At 38.1% G+C, this 19,276-nt stretch overlaps 1 protein-coding gene and 1 long non-coding RNA gene across 3 annotated transcripts; both read right to left on the reverse strand.

The window, feature by feature from the left end:
- Window positions 1-2,980: 2,980 nt before the first annotated feature.
- On the reverse strand, window positions 2,981-3,878 carry LOC111603955. 2 transcript variants are annotated; one of them, XR_003944161.1, is made up of 4 exons: window positions 3,618-3,878; window positions 3,420-3,556; window positions 3,320-3,355; window positions 2,981-3,234 (listed from the first exon to the last, which is right to left on the reverse strand). It is a non-coding gene; the product is annotated as an uncharacterized LOC111603955 (long non-coding RNA). The 2 variants fall into 2 exon arrangements; XR_003944160.1 differs by having other exon boundaries at window positions 3,320-3,556.
- A 4,703-nt stretch (window positions 3,879-8,581) lies between these two features.
- LOC111603993 (ficolin-1-like) lies at window positions 8,582-9,668 on the reverse strand. The gene is made up of 2 exons (XM_030223225.1): window positions 8,764-9,668; window positions 8,582-8,702 (listed from the first exon to the last, which is right to left on the reverse strand). Exons 1-2 carry the CDS (start codon window positions 9,666-9,668, stop codon window positions 8,582-8,584), a joined length of 1,026 nt encoding a protein of 341 aa, XP_030079085.1.
- Between the last annotated feature and the right edge of the window lie 9,608 nt (window positions 9,669-19,276).

The following is a 19,276-nucleotide window of genomic DNA, read 5'->3' on the forward strand; positions in this document are numbered from 1 at the left end:
GTCAAAACTTAATGTCCCCAAATTGCAGTTGTCGGCAGCGGCGAGCCATGAAATTGAATGCTGCCCATTGGGCGGCAGGCGGCAGGCGGCAATAGACCAGGGAACAGAAATACCGTGAGTGAGCGAGATGGAGAGAGCAGCAGCTGTTGCATAGTTTTAGGCGCGACACGTTGACTGCTTTGCAAATAACACGACAAGCCAAATGCAGCTGGCAATCCAACATGAATTGAAGTCCAAATTCAACTCATTCGCCGGCAGCTGCACTGTGCAAGTCAAAGAGCGAGAGAGTGAGAGGGCGAGCGAGGTAAGGGCAGACGAAGCTTGTTACCATAAAATTGGTGGAAACGAATTGCAGTCATCGTCGCTGTTGCTGTCGCTGTCGCCGTCGCCGTCGCCGTCTCTGTCGCCGCTCTGGCGGCCGCATTGCAAACTCATCAGAAGGGGCGAAGAACTCGCGTCATTGTAAAATGTCTGTAATTTGGACAATTTGATGAATGGTTATTTGCCACGAGATGGCAAAGTGGTCATTATTCTTTATCACTCCACTCGTTGCCCTCTTGTTTTTTGTTTCATTTTCGAGCTTTCTGCTGTTGTTGTTGTCGCTGCATCGTTTTACTTACTTTACATTGCACATTTCGAAGCTCGCTTCAAGCACATTTGTTTTTTCTTCTTTCTTCCAGTTTTTTTTCCAGTTAACTATAATGAAGGGCATAATGAGAATGTCATCAAGTTCGAAAAAAAGCTCAAAGGAAGTTGCACAGTTGCTTTATCATTTCCTATGCTTACGACTTAGCAGCTCAATTTTGTTTCGTGGAATAAGCAGAATCATAAATATATATATATATATTAATATACACTATATACTATATATATGGTGCAAAGTCTTTTGAGCATAAAAAACAAACCCCAAACGTTGACCACATAAGAGTGATACTACTTCCGATAACTATACTTCGGTCTCTGCTTAAGTTATCGCTAACATTTAGCTGTTGAACTAATAAATATTATTTACATAATCGTTTCACACTTACTGAACATGAGCAAATAATCCAAAATTATTACCAAAATTTCGAAGTTGGCTGAAATCACGAAATTGAATAATTTGAGCTTGAGTCAATTTTTTGCTAGTTAAAGTAAGTAGCAGCTATAGCAATCAGTATTGAAGCACATCCAGATCGGCACCGACTTAACTCGGAATATTTTAATTCATCAAACATTTCACCTGAATCACAGCCAATAAAGCCGAGGTGTTTTAAATAATTTCACACAGATGTCGCTTAAAAATAACACCTAAGACTAATATCCTAAGCAGTTGAGTTTCTTATAGAACTTATATGGTCATCCAATCTCATACACTGTACCATAATACTTATTGGAATTTTGAGATGGATGATCTAAACATGTTCTATTAATTAATTTATTTTCGACTTAAATTCTATTAGCCTTAGCCTATGCGCGCAGCGTCCAATATTATTCAACATTATGAGACAGGCAGAAATATGGTCAGGTTTCGATGTTGTTGAAGCTGATATATTAAATATGTAAATTTAAATCTTCCTATAAATTTCCGAATATATACCTAACACTAAAATAGAGTTAAAAACAAAAATGTTATTTGCCTTTAATTTTCTCTAATTTAGAGCCCATTTAAAATGGATTAAACTAAACTTGAGCAAAGTTCGAATTCTTAACTTTCTTTAACGCTTAACTAAGGCAATTCCGCTCTATCAAGTGTATCCAATATTTTCCTCTCATGTTTAAAAATGATGGAGCATTTGGAATTGCCAAATTGGGAACAAAAATCTGAAAATTTTAAAACTGTTAGCTTAGAGAAATATTATTGAATAGTTAAATAAATTAAAATAAATTAAATATATTCAATTGGTAGAGCATTCTGCAATTCGATCAAATGCAGTTTGCTTGCTTTATGAACTAATAAATTGCATCTACTCTCCCCCTTTCTGTTTCTGGATGCAGTAGGCGCTCCAGGGGGAGCGGAACTCAGCTGGCCGAAACTTAATATTGTCATTATGTGAAGCAGGGCAACGTTATCGCGCAGTTGAATTGCAGGCAGCAGCGTTAAGGAACGCAGCAGCAATTGGTTTGGCCGCACAGGCAGTTGGCCCGCAGCTGAAGCCATCTGTTAACTGAGCTGCCAGCCCGTTCTGCGCCGCCTCCTGGTGCGTCGTCTCCTCCTTAGCAATGCGTTCCACTTGGCGGCAGGCCTAATTACACTAGCCAGAATAACAAATGCTGAATTGTGAATAGCGTGATTAGCCCAAGTTGGCCAACTTGGCCACAGCAATGGCCAGCTACATAGCCTCTCGGCCTGCGCCGTTGCTCAAGTGCGTATCGAATAGATTTATGTGCTCGTATATCATACGCGTAATTTCTGTAGGCAAACCAAACTTCCACGGCCTGTAGCAATGGCTGAAACACTTGCTGAGCTCAATGCTTCCCGAATTCTATTGCTACTCTCTCAGCCTCTCTTTCTCCGTCTCCCTCTGCCTTTCTCACACTTTTGTTGTGCGTGACCAAAGCTTTGCTTGCTATAAATGTTTTTCAAACACTACGAAGCTCAAATTATAGAATGGAATTATCCGAATACGTTAAGTTCTGCACACATCAGACATTTTCAATTTATTTACTGACTATTATTTAACTGGCTGCTTCATTTACAAATTAAGTCATCAACAATGACATAGCCTGAAGCAAATCTGGCTTATTTACAATGTGATCAGAACGATGAGCTTAGTTGAGCTGCCAAGAGCGTCCGTCCGTCCGTCCGTCCGTAAGTTCACTTGTGCACATCCGTATGAACTTAGTGGTTTCTTTAACATATTATATATTTCTTTCAATTCTTATTTTTAAACGATAACAAACAGTGTGCTGCAGAGCACACTGATGGATAGATGGAGCGACAGACCTGGTCAAAGTAGCAAATGAGCAACAGCAAAGATACAAGGATAAGAGTCTCTGGCTTCGCCGAAAATATTTTTATTTAAAAGTGGCGCAGAAGCATGGATAACAATGCTCAGCTATATCACATAGATGGGCTGGTTCCAAGGCCGAGTGCACAGTGCCTTTCTGGCTAACATAACATATTTTGATCTAGCTCAAAACAACAGAAAAAAATATTTCTTTAGTATAATATGAATGCGTACGATGAAAGCCAATGACACCAGTTTTATTGTTTGGGCTGCCTTCACTAAATTTCAATTAAAGAGTGCGAGTCTAGAATGAAGTTAGAATACTTGAAGTTAGACAGAACAGATAGCCTAGTCGGCCAGTTATCTACACACAATAAGTTTGAGCTTACCTTTGATAACTAATAATTCAATGGCTGGCTGTGGGGCTACATTTGTTAGATATAATAATCGCAGTTTTATTTCAAGTTTCACTCATTTGACAATGCATACATGAATAAGCTTAGACATCATATTCTCGAGGTCTGATCATCATTTGAACAAATTGAAGTGAATCACTGTTCCACGCGTTCCAATTAACTCCGTTGTTACTAGCATCATTTATCGTTCGGTAAATTCCATTGAGATTGCTATAGTTAAAAAATTAATAATTTAATAAAATAAGTTTTTTTTAAATCGTCATTTAAATACCAATGGTAGCAACTGTGGAACCACCAACCAGAGCTAAACTCTTCTGCGCAATGTTTATTTGAATTATCGTTATCCTCATCAGAAGTTGAGAATTGCATATTGAGGTGGAAATTCAAAGCATCAGTTGCATTTCCAGAATAGCTTCCCAATGATTTTAATTTATAGTTTTCCGTCTCTCCGCCAATGAAAAAATGATTATAACGTGCATATCCAACGTTATTATTAAAGGCTTGTAGATAAATGTATAGCTCGTGTCCCTGAGACTTCGTCAATAAGTGAAGCTTATCGAGGCCAATAAAAAATTCCCCGTTCAAATTTCCGAAACCCGATCTATAGTCATTCATACTGCGATTGAAGTTCTCAGAGCCATCTTGACGACGCTGAATAACTGTCCAGCCGGAATCAACCAGACTCGAATCACAGGCCACCTCGAAGGGATTCGAACCAGGGACTTTTATTTCGATTGTCTCAGTCAATTTGCCTATGTAACTTGAGGGCAAACTTTGTTTGACTTCTATTTCCCTTTCAGACAACCTTTTTTCGAGATCTTTGATTTTAGCCGCATTTGCCATCTCTTGAGACTTAAGGTTCAATAATTCGAAATCTTTTTTCTTTAGCTCCATATTAAGTCGATTTTCATTTATCTCATTCATATTAGCCTGATTGGAGGCCAATAATTCCTCCTTAGTCAAGCAATATTTTCTCTGTCCATTGCATAAGTCCAGTTGATTTTCGGGGGACTTGAGCTGGTCTTCCTTATACTTCATGGAGGCAGCATACTGCAGGACGGGTTTTACTAAGCCATAGCAGTAGCCCGCACATTCCAGGTCCATATTTATGGAGGCAGTAATATCCTACAGTACAAAGATTATGCTCACAGTTCCAGTTCACACTCAAGAGTTACACTTACGCTACTCTTAGCCAGCTCGCTCATAACGCCTAACAGGAAGAGCGATGGCAGTAGCAGTCGATACACATACATTTCGAATATTAAGATTGATTAACCCGCACTCTAAGCTGAATTATTTCAAACTGAATTAAGCTGAAGCTTCAGCAATATAATGAAGCCCTCATATCTAAGGCTGGGCAATTTCTTATCAAAACCTCTGTTCATATGACTCACTTGCGCTTTATAATTATACTCGCCGACAAGTTAAAAGAGTTTATTGGTTCGTATTGTGGTTCTGGCTGCTCGTCCGTCTATCAGTTATATTACTATAGATCTATGGAGCATATCATATACACCTAACGTGACCCGCCCATTGGGCTGTGGCACGTCTAAAACATCGATCGCTGAAGAAATTGTTGTACCGTGATAGAGTATCACACAGTCGGTTACGACGCACTGACTTTGTTCCACTGGATTATATAGGAAACGAGTATATTGGCTTTCTATTATACCCGTCTTGCTGTTCGCCCGTCTGTCTCAAGCATTTGTAACAAGAGACTTGAAATTTGGAAAATGTACTCGTTGGTACCATCATCAGAGAATCGATAAGCTTTACAGATCTCCTTCCCAGACAGACCTAAAAATGATGTATACATTTTGCTTTTTTCGTACCGTGAACGAGTATCATGCCGTCGGTTGCAGACTTGCTACTTGTTTTCACATTATATCAGTCAAATATTTTACTTTGCTGTAGTCAAGTTTGGTTACATCCTACAATTTGTGAAGCAAGAACATGAAAAAATATTTTCTTTTCTATATATAATATGTGCGTGATCTGCACGTATCAGCAGACTTCAGCTTGGATACGAATTTTCCATTTATATTGCTATTTGTAGACGGAGAACTCAACACTTTCAGACTTTGCTGAAGGCAATGAAAAGAATTAAGAATCAGAAATGTCTCTGTGTGTGTGTGTGTATGTGTGGAAGTAAAAGATATTTTGCAATTTTGACTATTTCACTATTTTGCTCTGCTCATCTATTTATTTCATTAAAATAATATATTAATATATACTAAGTATAAGTTATTATAGAGTATCGAATCGATGAGCTCTCATATGTATGTAGATATATATATATATATATATATATATATATATATATATATATATATATATATATATATATATAAATATGTAACTTAAAGATAAACTAACTTGATTTAAGCTAGAAAGAAACAGAATCATTAAATGTGTACGCAAATTTGAGCTCCAAATTAAATAATTAAATTGTATAATTTAGAATTTTGAGTGAATCTGTGAGAGTGTATCTATTAGTTTTGTTAATTAATTTTCCTAAATTTATTCAATTCTACTTTATAGCAAGCTCTTGGTCACTGGCTTGTGCTAATACTATAGCTAAAATGAATTCATATGAATTGTGCTTAGAAGATATTCGAATATGATTTGCTTCTGCTCAGAACTACATTACCGTTTCAGCTGATACTTGCTATATTTAATTTTATAATTAATTTTATAATTATAAACTAATATTATCTCACTCATAAGTAAGAACATTCTATGAATAGATGTTTTAAGCATGAACAATACACACTTGAGCCTTAAACACCCAACACTGGCTGCATATAGGGTATGTGCAACTGCTGAAGCCACGCTTTAATTGTATTTGAAGATAATGGTAAAATAAAACAAGCTTCAAATAATTGATCAAATAAATGATTTGGTATTGATTTGAAACGATAATAACTTGGTTTTATTCTGCAGTGCAATGCACTTGAAGTTTTGAATAACTCTCTCTAGTAAAGTCCGATCAAGGAATTTGACATTGACAACTAATGCTTCATCATGTAATCAGTATAGTCAAGTATATGAAAGATGAAAGCAGTCTGGAAAACCTTAAAGCGTTGTTTTGATAAGGACTATAAGCTGGGTCCATGCCGTTGGTCAGACTGTGGTAAGTCATCTATTCAGATAACGCCAGAAACTATTAACGAGTAACTGGAAATATATGTATTGTTTTTAACTTCAATCCGAACAAATTTATCATTTTTATTTGATATCTGAATGCAATTTCCTTGTAATGAGAAATAAAAATCTTTTGGGGTACTGAACGAGTATATTTGGATACTTGTCATGAAAATATCAATAACTCCGAGTATTCTTCCTTTTCCTCTTAGAATTTTAAGTAGTTGAGACCCCGGAAATAAATAAAATATATAAACAATTTAACGTCATATTCGAGCATTGCATATTATAGAATTTTCGAAAGCTTGACGCTGGATTTCGGGTATTTCCTAGTCGGGTATTTCCTAGTCTCTTGTTATTTAATTCTGTTCGAGCTTTGCAAAATGAGGCCTGAAGACATTTGGCTTGGATGCTAATATTAATGGAGGAATATTGTGCCATTATATAAAAAACAATTTAGACTAACACAATTTTTCAAGGGACTTTCATTTTCTAAGAGTTAAATACATATTTGGATAGGGTTGATTTTGTTTAAAGTAGACGTGGCAACTTTCTTCTATAAGGGTAACTCTGTAAGCTCGTGTACCCAGTCAGTTGCCAAAGTTCAAAGTTAATTGATAATTAGCGGTAATTAGCCACATTTGAACTTGATCTCTTGGTCTTCTGGAATTTGCCACCTCCTTGAAGTTAGACAACAAGTTGCGTCAGGTTTCGATTGCAATTTTAATCAATCAAGCGAGGTGCAGCCAACAAACTTGGCCACGTCAAAAGGTTAATAGGCACACACACAGACACACGCACACATAACGGCAAATGGAAACAGGGCACACAAAGCGTTGACGCGTTCCGACAAAAAAGTTACCTGCATTACAATCGAGGCAAAAGGCGATTTAATTGAGGCACTTCCACAGCTGAGAGTGGTTAATGGCATGCAGAGTCAAACTGAAATTGTTCGAAGGCCGACAAATGTTTTCACAGCCAATTTATCATTTATTTGCAACTGCAACTGCAACTGCGTTGCCCATGCATTAATCATATGACTTGTTGACAGCATGTCAACGCGCCGGCCATTGGTCAGCACTTCCAGTCATCGCCCAGCCCCAGCCCGAAAACTCACACATTCAGAGCAACAGCAGAGCACCTAGTTGCAGCCAAAATATCAGACAATATCCCATAGCAGAAATGGAGCTCAATAAATTTTTCACCAACAATTTCCATTACTTGCACAACTCGTTTGAGTTACAATTCGATAAGCCCTTAGTGCAACGAAATTTAATTCAGATTTATAAAAACTTTCAGCTAAGAGAGAACCGCTCAAATAGCAAAAGTTATCGAACGATAAATGTGGAGAAATTATCGACTACTTTTTTTATGTGTATAGCAGGTATAGCAAGTCATAGCTCAATCGTATAAGCTCGCAACTCACTGGCTCATACATGTGGACAGACAGACAGACCCTCAAAGCTCAGTACGGTCAACAGCTGAAGAATGTGCAGACCTTAAGAAGCTTACTATATCTTCGTTTGCCGCTTACATACTGTTGCTGCTGACTGGAGTATGATTGATGAGTAAATCTAAAGTCCCCATTATTAACGTTATTCAAGCTACGCTTAAACAGAAAGCCAAATTATCGATTTTTGTCAATAATAAGGAAACACGAGTATTTCGATTTCAATTTCAGTCTGTAGTTTTTGTTGTTGCCGGAATTGTTGCATTAATAGAACGGAAAGACAGACGGACTTGTGTAGATTGCCTGAGTTCGTCGTCCTAATCAAAATATGTATACTATATGAGATCTGCCAAAACTTCTTCTGCCTTCACAAATCTTTATACTCCATTTATAGGCTTAGGCAAGTATGATATAATAGGTAAGAATGGTTTAGTCTGCAGACATATGAATACTCTGCAGTCGATGTCGCTCAACTATAGTTCGAACTTTATTTGATATATATTGCCAAATAACTAACACATCCGATCGACTTCCAGGATCTCATACAGCTACAGATATAACTTTTGGCTGTTCTCAAATGTCAATCATCAAAATTGTTTTTCAATTTTCCGTATTCGAGTTCGAACCACAGCATAAAATAATTATTGCTTCGGCTTGATCATAATTTGAACAAATTTAAGAGATTCATATTTCCACACGCTCCAAGCAACGCCATCGGCATATGCAGGACGATCCTCGGCTTTGTATACTCCATTTAGATTACTATAGTTTGAAAGAAAATGCAGAACATTTTGTAAATTAATTTAAAGTTTTATTTACTTACCTGAGACCGCAGTTGTTGAACCACCAACCAGAATTTGCCAACCCTGCGCAATTTGCAGTCCACCAGTTGTCGTTATCCACATCGGGTGTTGAGAATCCCATATTGAGACTATCAGCCAATCCATTGCCTGCATTTCCGGAAAAGGCTCCCAATAATAGTATCTTAAAGTCTTGCTGCTCTCCGCCAATAAGAAATTGATTATAACGTGCATTTCCCACTTCTTTATTGTCAGTCTCCATATAAATGTACAGCTCGTGTCTCTGGGACTTCGTCAATAAGTGAAGCTTATCGAGGCCAATAAAAAATTCCCCATCCAATTTTCCGAAACCCGATCTATAGTCATTCATACTGCGATTGAAGTTCTCAGAGCCATCTTGACGACGCTGAATAACTGTCCAGCCGGAATCAACCAGACTCGAATCACAGGCCACCTCAAATGGATCCGAACCAGGAACATGTATTTGGAATATGCCAGTTATTTTGCCTATGCAACTGGAGGATAAAGGTCCTTTGACTTCTACTTCCCTTTCAGACAACCTTTTTTCAAGCTCTTTAATTTTGATCTCATTTTTAATGTCTTGTGATTTTAGAGTCAATATTTCCGAATCTTTCTTCCGAAAGTCTTCGCTACATTGATCTTTGCTCTTCTTTCCGAGAGCTATTAGATCCTGGATGTTATTCACAAGGGTTTGCTTATTTACAAACAAATCGGCGTTGGTCAAACAATACTTTGCATGCGAATTGCTTGCCTCCAATTGACTTTCTAAAGTCTTTATTATCGCTTCGCGGCTTTGGATCTTGGCAGTCAGTTCGTTGAACTGAATTTCCTTCGACCGAACAGAGGCAGCATACTGCAGAAGAGGTTTAACTATGGTGTAGCAGTGCGCCCCACACAGCTCATCCATCCTCTTCGATACAGTGCAGTGCTGAAATGTAAAGCTCATGCGAACAATGACAGATCACACCCACACACACACATGTACCGTACTTACATCATTCTCACTTATTACCCCTGGCAGGGGTAGCAATAAAACAAGCAATAGCTTTCGAAATATATACATTTGATATGATAGGTCAACGACTTATTGGCAATACTCCGTTGAAACAAATGCAAACTGAACACAGTTGAAACATTCGCTGCATACTGAAAACGCGCGGCAAAGATGAGCTTTGATAGAGTCTACGCTAGGCATGTATACGCCATGCATTGCTATTATCAACGACATTTATATAGGCCAGCGAAAGGCAGATTAAAGAGCTCTTCTACTGCGCTATATAATCGGCTGGTGAAGGCAGGTGAAGTGCAATGTGGAAAGGCAACTGATTTGTAAATTAAATGTTTCAGAGCTGAGTGGCATATAGGAATTATTATAATAATTAAAGACGTATAATACTTACTGATCCTAATGGAAACAACTTTGCAGGTCTTTATTTTTTCAAATTTTCATCAAAGTTATCTTGCAAACCTATCTTGGCTGCGGATTCGGCTTTCCTCTTGTCTACGCCCACTTTTATAAAACCTATGTGAAATAAGTAATACAAATAATTTAATTGTAAACACTAAGTAAGCATAGTAGTGCGAGCTTATCAGTTTTCGCTTCAATAACTCAGTCCGTGTCCTTATGCAATAATTATCGATACACTGATTTAACTTTCGAGACATATTTTAAAGACAATTAACTAAGTCTCCATAGAAGAACTTTACAAAATATATCAGCGCTGCACAAGACTTACGGCATATTCAAGTTAACGAACTTTTACTTTTTGAATTATTTTCTAATTATATATCTTATATTCAGGGCGGATTTCGCTAATAAACTGAAAAGATTTCAATTTCTGCTTTGCATTGTTTAGATAAGAAAAAGCAGAGTAAAGTTATTTAACGCGTGCAGGGTCTAGCTGCAGTTGCAAAGTTAGATTTTACTCTACTTTAGTGTATTAAGTTTACTTCACAATAAAAATGAAAAAATAAAAAAGAGTGAGAGTGAGAGAGAGAGAGAGAGGGGGAGAGAGTATATAATAAGGTCATCAATCTCAAGCATTACTCTTTATTATTTTGGTGCTCTGACAGCGCAGACTCTTCACGGTTCGCGGCACAGCGGAAGAGTTACAATTTGCAAAAGATTTGACGCTATCCAAAGCTAACATCATTAATTAATGGCCTTTACTGTGGGTAGCCGTGTGGCAGCAGCTTATTGTGATAATCCATTATCATTTTGTATCGGCATCGGGACAGCATCAATAGCCAAGCAAATTGGCGACTGCAAGTGACTTGCACAGCTCCATAAGCAGTTCGCATTCCTGCGACATTTTTCACAATTTCTCACATGTTCCCAGCAGCTGAGCCAGGCGTCTCGGAGCTAGCGTCATTTATAAATAAGTGTTTCCGCTGGACAAAGGAAAGGAGGCTACAGCTACCGATACACGTTCGCCCGTCTATGCCTACCTCCGTCCGTTCGTCCGTCTGCCAGGCTGTCAGTGGCTTCGGCGTGATGAGATTTTTTTGATTGATGTCGAGTGCCACGTTTGCTTTGACTCTTAAATTTTTATAAATTATCATTTTCCATCGCTGCAGCCAGCAGACATATTTTTCATGTCAGGCTCGGCAATTGATTGATGAAAATGCGAGGCGTGTTCCACAAAAGCGAAATAATAATATTAATAATGATATATCTATGCAAATTACGTACACGAATTATTAGTTTCATGTTGTTCGAACGACCAACAGCATTCAGTCTCCGATGAATTTTATATTAATTTGCCAATCATTTATCATTTCCATCGCAAGCGTGGGCCTCTGCTCGCTGCTCTGTTGGCTTGCGTTCCAAATACTAAATAATCCAGCTACGTTTTACTTACCCAAATTAGTTATGGAGCAATCCAAATTAACAAAAAATGATACAAGCAAACATATCTCAATGAATACTGAGAGAGAATATACGAATTCACTCTGGCGAATTAAAGGTAAAATACTCTTATGAAAAATCTGAGATATTTTACTGAATTATTTTTATTTTTACTGAATTATTATTTATTAATATCATAAATAATAAAAATTATTATTAATATTATAAAATAAAAATATTATTATTATTATTACTATTATTATTATTATTATTATTATTATTATGATTATTATTATTATTATTATTATTAGTGTGTATTAATTATATATAAATTTATTTCTTTTGCTATTAGCCTGCATTACTCGAATTAAGTTTTTTCTTGGAATTTTCACTCAATTTTTTTTAATTTTTACTTTTCAAACTTGTTCATGGCCTGAGCATTATTTTATAAATTATATTTTCTGTCATTCCATTTGGTAATCTGAAAAGTTGATAATAGATTACAATTTTGCTATTTGCAGATCGTCAACGCGTGCTATCACCGATGACAATGTTCATTTTGAGAAATTTATTCTTTATTTATAACAAGTCAGAGTCGAGTTGGCACGACTAGGAGATACTCTGAACCCTTTTTTATACAAATTAGGAGACCTAATTATCGAATAACTCTGTGGACTTTCAGTCCGCTTGATTTGCCAAAGTATTTGAAGTTCGTTTTTTGTGAATTTGCGAGCAATTGGCGAGGTATTAAAATCTAAAATATACAAAATCTTTGATTCATTACAGGAACCTACACAGTATCTGAATTTGCGGTATTCAAGCAATGCTTAAAAAACCTAGTGAGTTGATCGATTTTAATCGAAAATAAAAAATGGGATCAGTCATCGAAAAAATATGATTGACTCCTACTGCACATGGTAAACATTTCAAATTTGAAGTCTGTAGTTTCTGTGATTTACGGAAAGACAGACGGACATCAAGTATATATCTACTTTGCGGGTGATGTACATAAAAGTTAAACTTTAAGCCAAGTTTTTTGTGGCGTGAGCTAATTCGAACAGCCCAAAAGCCAAAGAATATAAATCTATTTTCAAATTAACAATATCTCCTAGATATCTGAAGCATATATTCTATAGCAAACATTTCATGCTTTGATCACAAATTGCTACCTCCGAGGCCCAGTGTAAATTGAGCATTAAAGTGAAGCTTACCCCAGCTGCTAGCTTACTCCCACGAAGACAACTAGAGTTGGTACAATAGTCAATACTTTAGTAAAAGTTATCAGTTAAGTCTGCCTCGCATGTAAACATACGCAACATTATTCCTCTATGGAGAAAATCAGCTTAGCAGAGGTTCATTTGAACTCGGTTAAACATTTCCTCGAGTTATTTAGGCGCTTTGCGGTAGTCAGCTTATAAATTGATTTAGCTATTTTGGCCAGGAGGCTTGCTGTGTCGAGGAGCGACGACATTCCTTGGAGTGAATCTGTGTGAATTTCAACAACTTCATTTTGCGGTCAAGAGAAATGCCAACCACTTCGAATTGAGACGGGTCAAAGGCAAAAACAATGATGGAATCAGAGTTATGTCTGTGTACTTAAACTTGCCAACTCGCAGGTTCCCTGTATTCCCGCCCTGTGGCTTGGGGGCAATAAAACTATTTACAGTTCAATTTGCCATAATATTTGCAGTTAAGACCACAAACGACAAATATGCCGGCAGCAACAACCGCAGACTTTGCAGAAAACCAAAGCCGAGTCTCGAAGCCAGACGGCAACAACTTTTTAGAATGCGTTGGCGCATTCTACGGGAATCAAAGTTTATAGACACACACACACACTCACACAGGCAGAACCAGGGCAGCGTATCTGACAATCTACAGACAATAATCCAGTGTATAGCAAAAGGACCACTCGACACTTTCCGTATCACAGACCAACAATAACAACAACTGGCAAGTTATGCAACCAATTTACATACAAAAACAACTCAATAAACGTGTGAAATGCTAACGATTTGTAAAAGTTGCGTCCACACACACACACACACACACCCAGAGAGAGAGTGAGCTCCTGTGGCATGTGTGTGAATCTGTTATTGGCTTGATTCGAGGATTAGGTGGGGCAGCTGCCCAAGCAATTTAGCAAAGTATTTCCTCGCCGCCCCTAAAAAGTTGGCCACTTTTTGCAACACTTCCTCCTCGCGCCTGCCCAGCTGCTTGCCACACTCGTAAACCATGGGCTTATTTCTGTAACCGTGCCCGACCATGAAACGGAAATTGTGCATGAAATTTGTCCCCGCGATCTCCTCTAGCATTCATTCAACAACGGCAACGGCAACATCAACGGCAACGGCTACGGCGAAAATCTAACTCGATTATTATAATATTCAACTATATAATCCAATGAAAAACTTTCCTAATAAGCTGCTAGTTGAGTGCTCCACTTACAAGTTGACGCTGCCATTCGAGTACACTCACTTCCGTTGTTGTTATGAACCGCAACGACACGACCTCAACTGAGGGACCAGTCCTGGCACAATGGATGTCTGGAGTCAATTTAATGGAGTTGCAAGACAAACTTCTGTAATTGAAACTTGGATGTATGCATAAGCATATTCTGTAAATTAAATATATATAATGTATATAATTATAGTTAACATCTATTATCTATATAACATTACCTAAGGACTAATCTGCGACTCAGCCAAATACATTCGGTATATCTAAATAGAAGTTTTATTTGAAATAATATATTTTCATTTATTTAATAATATATTGTCAACAAGACTAACGAAACATTTTGCATTCTTTTCGGAAAGTTTTTAAAGTGTGGTAATAAATGCATCGACATAAAAAAGTGCAGTGAGTCCATCTATAAAGCTAAGTTTAGCTGATATAAAGCAATGAAACAGAATTTTTCCAATTTGTGCGCAATCCAATATACATAATGTTTCGATCACAATATATCAACAGAAATCAACTTTTAAAATGAGCTAATTTGGAAGATAGCTCCTCACATTTAGGCATAAAACGACAAAACTTGTTAAGCTAATACATATATATTCCATGTATTTTATCATTAGCTATACAAAAGATTCAAAAGTAACTTCGCCTCATGTGATTCAAAGTTCCATTCATTTTTAAATGAAGATCGTATAAGCGGATATACCAAAGTTGGTAACTTAAGATAAAGCTTAAGATAAATATCAGTATTAAGTAATTATTAAATATATGGTATATGCGAATAAATATATACTATATATCATAATTAAACGAACCAGTTTCCATAGGGTTTTATTATATCTTTAACTATATTAAAAATGATTTACCCTTAGAACGAATTACAGCGTATTAAAGTTGATAGCAACCTCACCTATATAGAAGTTATTTTATGCCAATATATCGAAAAGTATAATTTAATTTTTTTTTAAGCACAACTGTATTGTACTTATATTTAAAAAAAAACTTTTGAATATAAATAAAATAAATATTATTAAATTACTACTATTTCTTACTATTACCATAACTATTTTCAACTATCAATGACAACTAGGTCTTTCAGTTGAGGCTACATTGTTATTTTAAACTAACATCTAAGCTTTTAAGTTGTCTTAGTTGTCTCATCAACCATGAATTGGACACATTATTCTTCTTTATATTAACATGATGTGTATACCTAGCTGCTGCAGGGGATCTGCTAACCATGAATGCTCGATTACATTATTTGCCTCTTTTCTTTTCATTTCAGGCTACCGAGGGAGGAAGTGATGGAGTTTATGAAGCGAATTTATATACTCACCAAACGTTTGCTCACACGTTTGCTGTCTAATCGCTGTTAATCGCAAGATACACCACACTCACACAACTCACCACGCGCAGACACCATATTCACCACACACCACACTTGCTCAACAGCGAGCGACAAGAGCAAAAACTTTCACTAAGCAGCATGGCATGAAAAATGAGTCAGATGCAATGCGCAACAACAACAACGACAGCAATACGAGTCACGCCAACGCCAGCCGCTGCTAACGGTATTTAATGACACATAAAGTCGTCAATCACTCAGCAAATCTCGACATGTCGCCATTGCCTGCCAGTCTCGCAGCGAGTCGCGCTGTCTCAGCAGTGCTCACATCTAAAGCGAGAGCCGAACCCGCACCCACCCATACGCCGCGCTCCCTCTCTCTGACCCTCTCTCCGCTTGTTTTGAGCTCGCACAAACCGAGACGCTGCCGGTAGCAACAATTTGACAGCTGGCCGACAGTTGAAATTAATTGATTTATATGAACAAACGAAAGTGGACAGAGGTGTGGCGCTCTTCCGCCTACTCACGACTACCTACTGCCGACTGCCGATTGTCGACTGGGGACTGGGGACTGGAGACTGTTGCCCCCGATCACAATTCAATATGTTCAATTGGGAAAGTGGCGTCGCACGCATTCCAATTCTTGTTTACCATTTTATCAAGCTGCTGAGACTGTGGGTCATATGCACCTGAGTCCCACACTTCTTGGGGCGCGTCCACTTAAGGGGACTTATCAAGCGTCTAAGTGCCGTTTTATGGACATTGTAATAACTTTGTCGATATGTTTAATTATATGATGGATTGTGACTAGCTGGGTAGGACTCAACAAGTATCTATCTCCTTATCAAGAGGGGTTTTGAAGTGTTTGCCGTCGTCAAATCGAACAGCTGCCAAGCTTAATTGACCCGACCATGGACGCTATCGCTCCATTTGACTGATGATGTCTCAGCCCTGCCAGATCGCCTCAACGATCGATCGATCGATCGACTGACAACTCTCAACTGCCAGAGCTGGCGCTGCATTTCGCCTTTCCCTTTGAACATGCGTCAAAACTAACAAGATGGATGGACTTGAAGGTGATTCGAAATCGAATAGGAACGATCATCGTTCATCGATTGCCAGGCGCTGGCGTTGCCGCACTTGACCAGAGCGATAAGCAAAATGGATCTAAATGGCACCGCCAACTGACTTTGTTGTCTGTTCCCAAACGCCGACCCAATTAATTTATAAGACACAATGATTAATTCATTTCGTGATATGTCTTCTGGGGAAATTCTACTTTTTATGAGCTCTAATTTTAAGTCAAGCAACAACTTCATTATTATAATCAGCCTCATCTCGGCTCGGCTTACGCATCCCTCCAACTCTTTCACAACCCTCGCTCTTCCTCTCTCTCTCTCACACTCTGTATCTGTAGCCTGCGCAAGGCTCTTGGCTTCGTCTTTGTCGCTGACATCGGCTTGTTAATCCGACTCGTAAGCATTTTGTCACATTTCAAAGTCATTTATCATAAGCTTTCACAACAGCTACCCTCACGCCCCGTTGAGCATCCATGCCATGTTTCAGTCCCATTCCATTCCATTCCGCCACAACTCTGTCACTGCAATGACAGTTGAAGCACATTAATTTTTCAGCACAGAATTTAGGAAAATTGGAACAACAAATTTCTCACTGTGAATGGAATATAAAAGAAAATAAAATACACACTGGCAATATTATCCTCTCCCTCTCCGTCCTTCTCTCTCTCTCTCTCTCTCTCTCTCTCTCTCTCTCTCTCTCTCTCTCTTTCTTTCTGTGTGTGTCGAGTAACAAGTAATTTTTCATATCATAAATTTTCGAGTCAGTTAATCCCACACGCGGCGTTCGTTTGTCAGCTATGCGATTTGCTTTGCTTTGCTTTGCTTTGCTCTCTGCTGCCGTCTCTTTGCGCCTCGTCTTGTCTCGTCTTATTTATGCCTTCCGCTCGCCTCGCCTCTATCTTTATCTGCGTCTCTGTCTTCGCCAGCTGTGACATTTTGACATCTCAGTGATAATTCATACTTTTGCATGTCATACTTAATTATGCCGACAGACAGTGTGTGGGTCTTTTATCATATTTAATTTCTCTCTCTGCTCTGTGTGCGCTCTCTGTTGCCTCAAATTGTTGCACATCATTATGGGGCACACACACTATGCTGAGCCGTCCCTACCAGCGCGCTAATTACCCGGGCCATTCCCCATCCACCTCATCTCTCGAACTTCATTTATCACATGACAGCGACTGAGGCCCCCGATCCAAGATGATTAATATTTTGCCAAACTTAAATGACATTTCTACATAAAATATGTTTCGAAAGCCCACCAGAAAAGGGTTTTTCATACACCAAACGCATCAATCATCGTTCCATGCTAGCCTTCCAAAAAGAAAAAGGAAAAAGACCATATTTGCAGCCCCAAGAAAAAGTGCTTAGAAAAGTTGGAATTAGTGACATGTCAACAGGGCAGCAGACAAACAACCAACCAGAAATCTGCAATCACGTTTGCCAGGGCTGCTCTACTCTGCGAGGAGTCTACTGGACTACTGACAGCGCTTGGGGCACATTCTTAGATCAAATATGACTTGTAATACAAATTTAGTTGTATTTTATTTAATAAATAAACTTTAAATAGGTTTTTTCTATTTCTACTTACAGAGTATATTTGGTATTATGATTTTTATGTAAGTTATGAGAAAAATGTTTCAAATGCCATTGGCCGATAAGCAATAAAAGCAAAAAGATTCAAACATTTGTTTCACGCATAAGGGTCAAATTGAACAACACATTCGATCAAAGTACTAACTTAGATTCGCACGTTTGATGGAAATTCCGTCAATCACAGTTAAATACGCTGTCAGTCAAATAATCACTATCAGTACATCACGCAGTCAAGCAATCACCAGGTCAGTTAATCTGTCAATCAGGACTTGCATCACTTAGTCAGTCACTAAGACAGTCAGTCGCTCAATCAGTCAACCACTAACGCACTTAATTACTAATTTAGTCAGTGAAGTTCTCACTCTGTCAGTCAATCAATCAGTCAATGAGTTGTGCCTTTAGTTAAACAACCACTAAGACAATAACTAACTGAGAGAAGCAATCATTCAGAAATACACTCCAACAGTCAGTCAATCACGAAGTCACTTAGTCACTGAGTTGCTTAGTCAATCACTCTGTCAATCAGGCAGTCAATCACTCAGTTAGTCAATCACTAAGAAAGGTAATTACTAATTGAGTCAATCAATCAGTCAGTAAAGCACTCAGGCAGTTGATCAATCACTCTGTCAATCAAGCACTGAGCCAGTTTGTCAATCAATTAGTAATTCAGTCGGTCAACCACTCAAACAATTACTAATTGAAGCTAGCATTCATTCAGTGATACTTTCAGTTATTCAGTCAATCAGTCAATCAACAATTCAGTCAAACACAAAAACTATTTTTGAAATACAAACAAAAATAAATATCTCTTATTAAATAATTTCGTTCTGGCAACATTTAAGCACTTCTGTTTAGAAAGGGTATTCAAATGGCAGTGTTTCCCTGCTTACGTTTTGATTCTCTTTGCTGTTTTTCGTCCCCACATCGTTGACTGATGTGTGGCCATCAATCTAAACTCTTCATTATGAAGGCGCGCTGTCAGCCGTAATGACCGCAGTAGAGCAAAAAGCGCCGCGCGGAATATGAAAAAAAAGTATTGTGCGACTCTCGGCGGGGGAGCCGGAGCGGAAGAGAAGTTGAGAGCGGTTGGGGGCACTTATTGCGGGTCATACAATCAGCGGCAATCGTCAATCATAATTTATAAATTGTTGTGCGAGACGATGTAAGTGTTGAGTCCGCTATGC

The sequence above is a fragment of the Drosophila hydei genome, unplaced genomic scaffold, assembly GCF_003285905.1.
Source record: "Drosophila hydei strain 15085-1641.00,03,60 unplaced genomic scaffold, DhydRS2 tig00000149-arrow-pilon, whole genome shotgun sequence".
Classification (NCBI taxonomy): Eukaryota; Metazoa; Arthropoda; class Insecta; order Diptera; family Drosophilidae; genus Drosophila; species Drosophila hydei.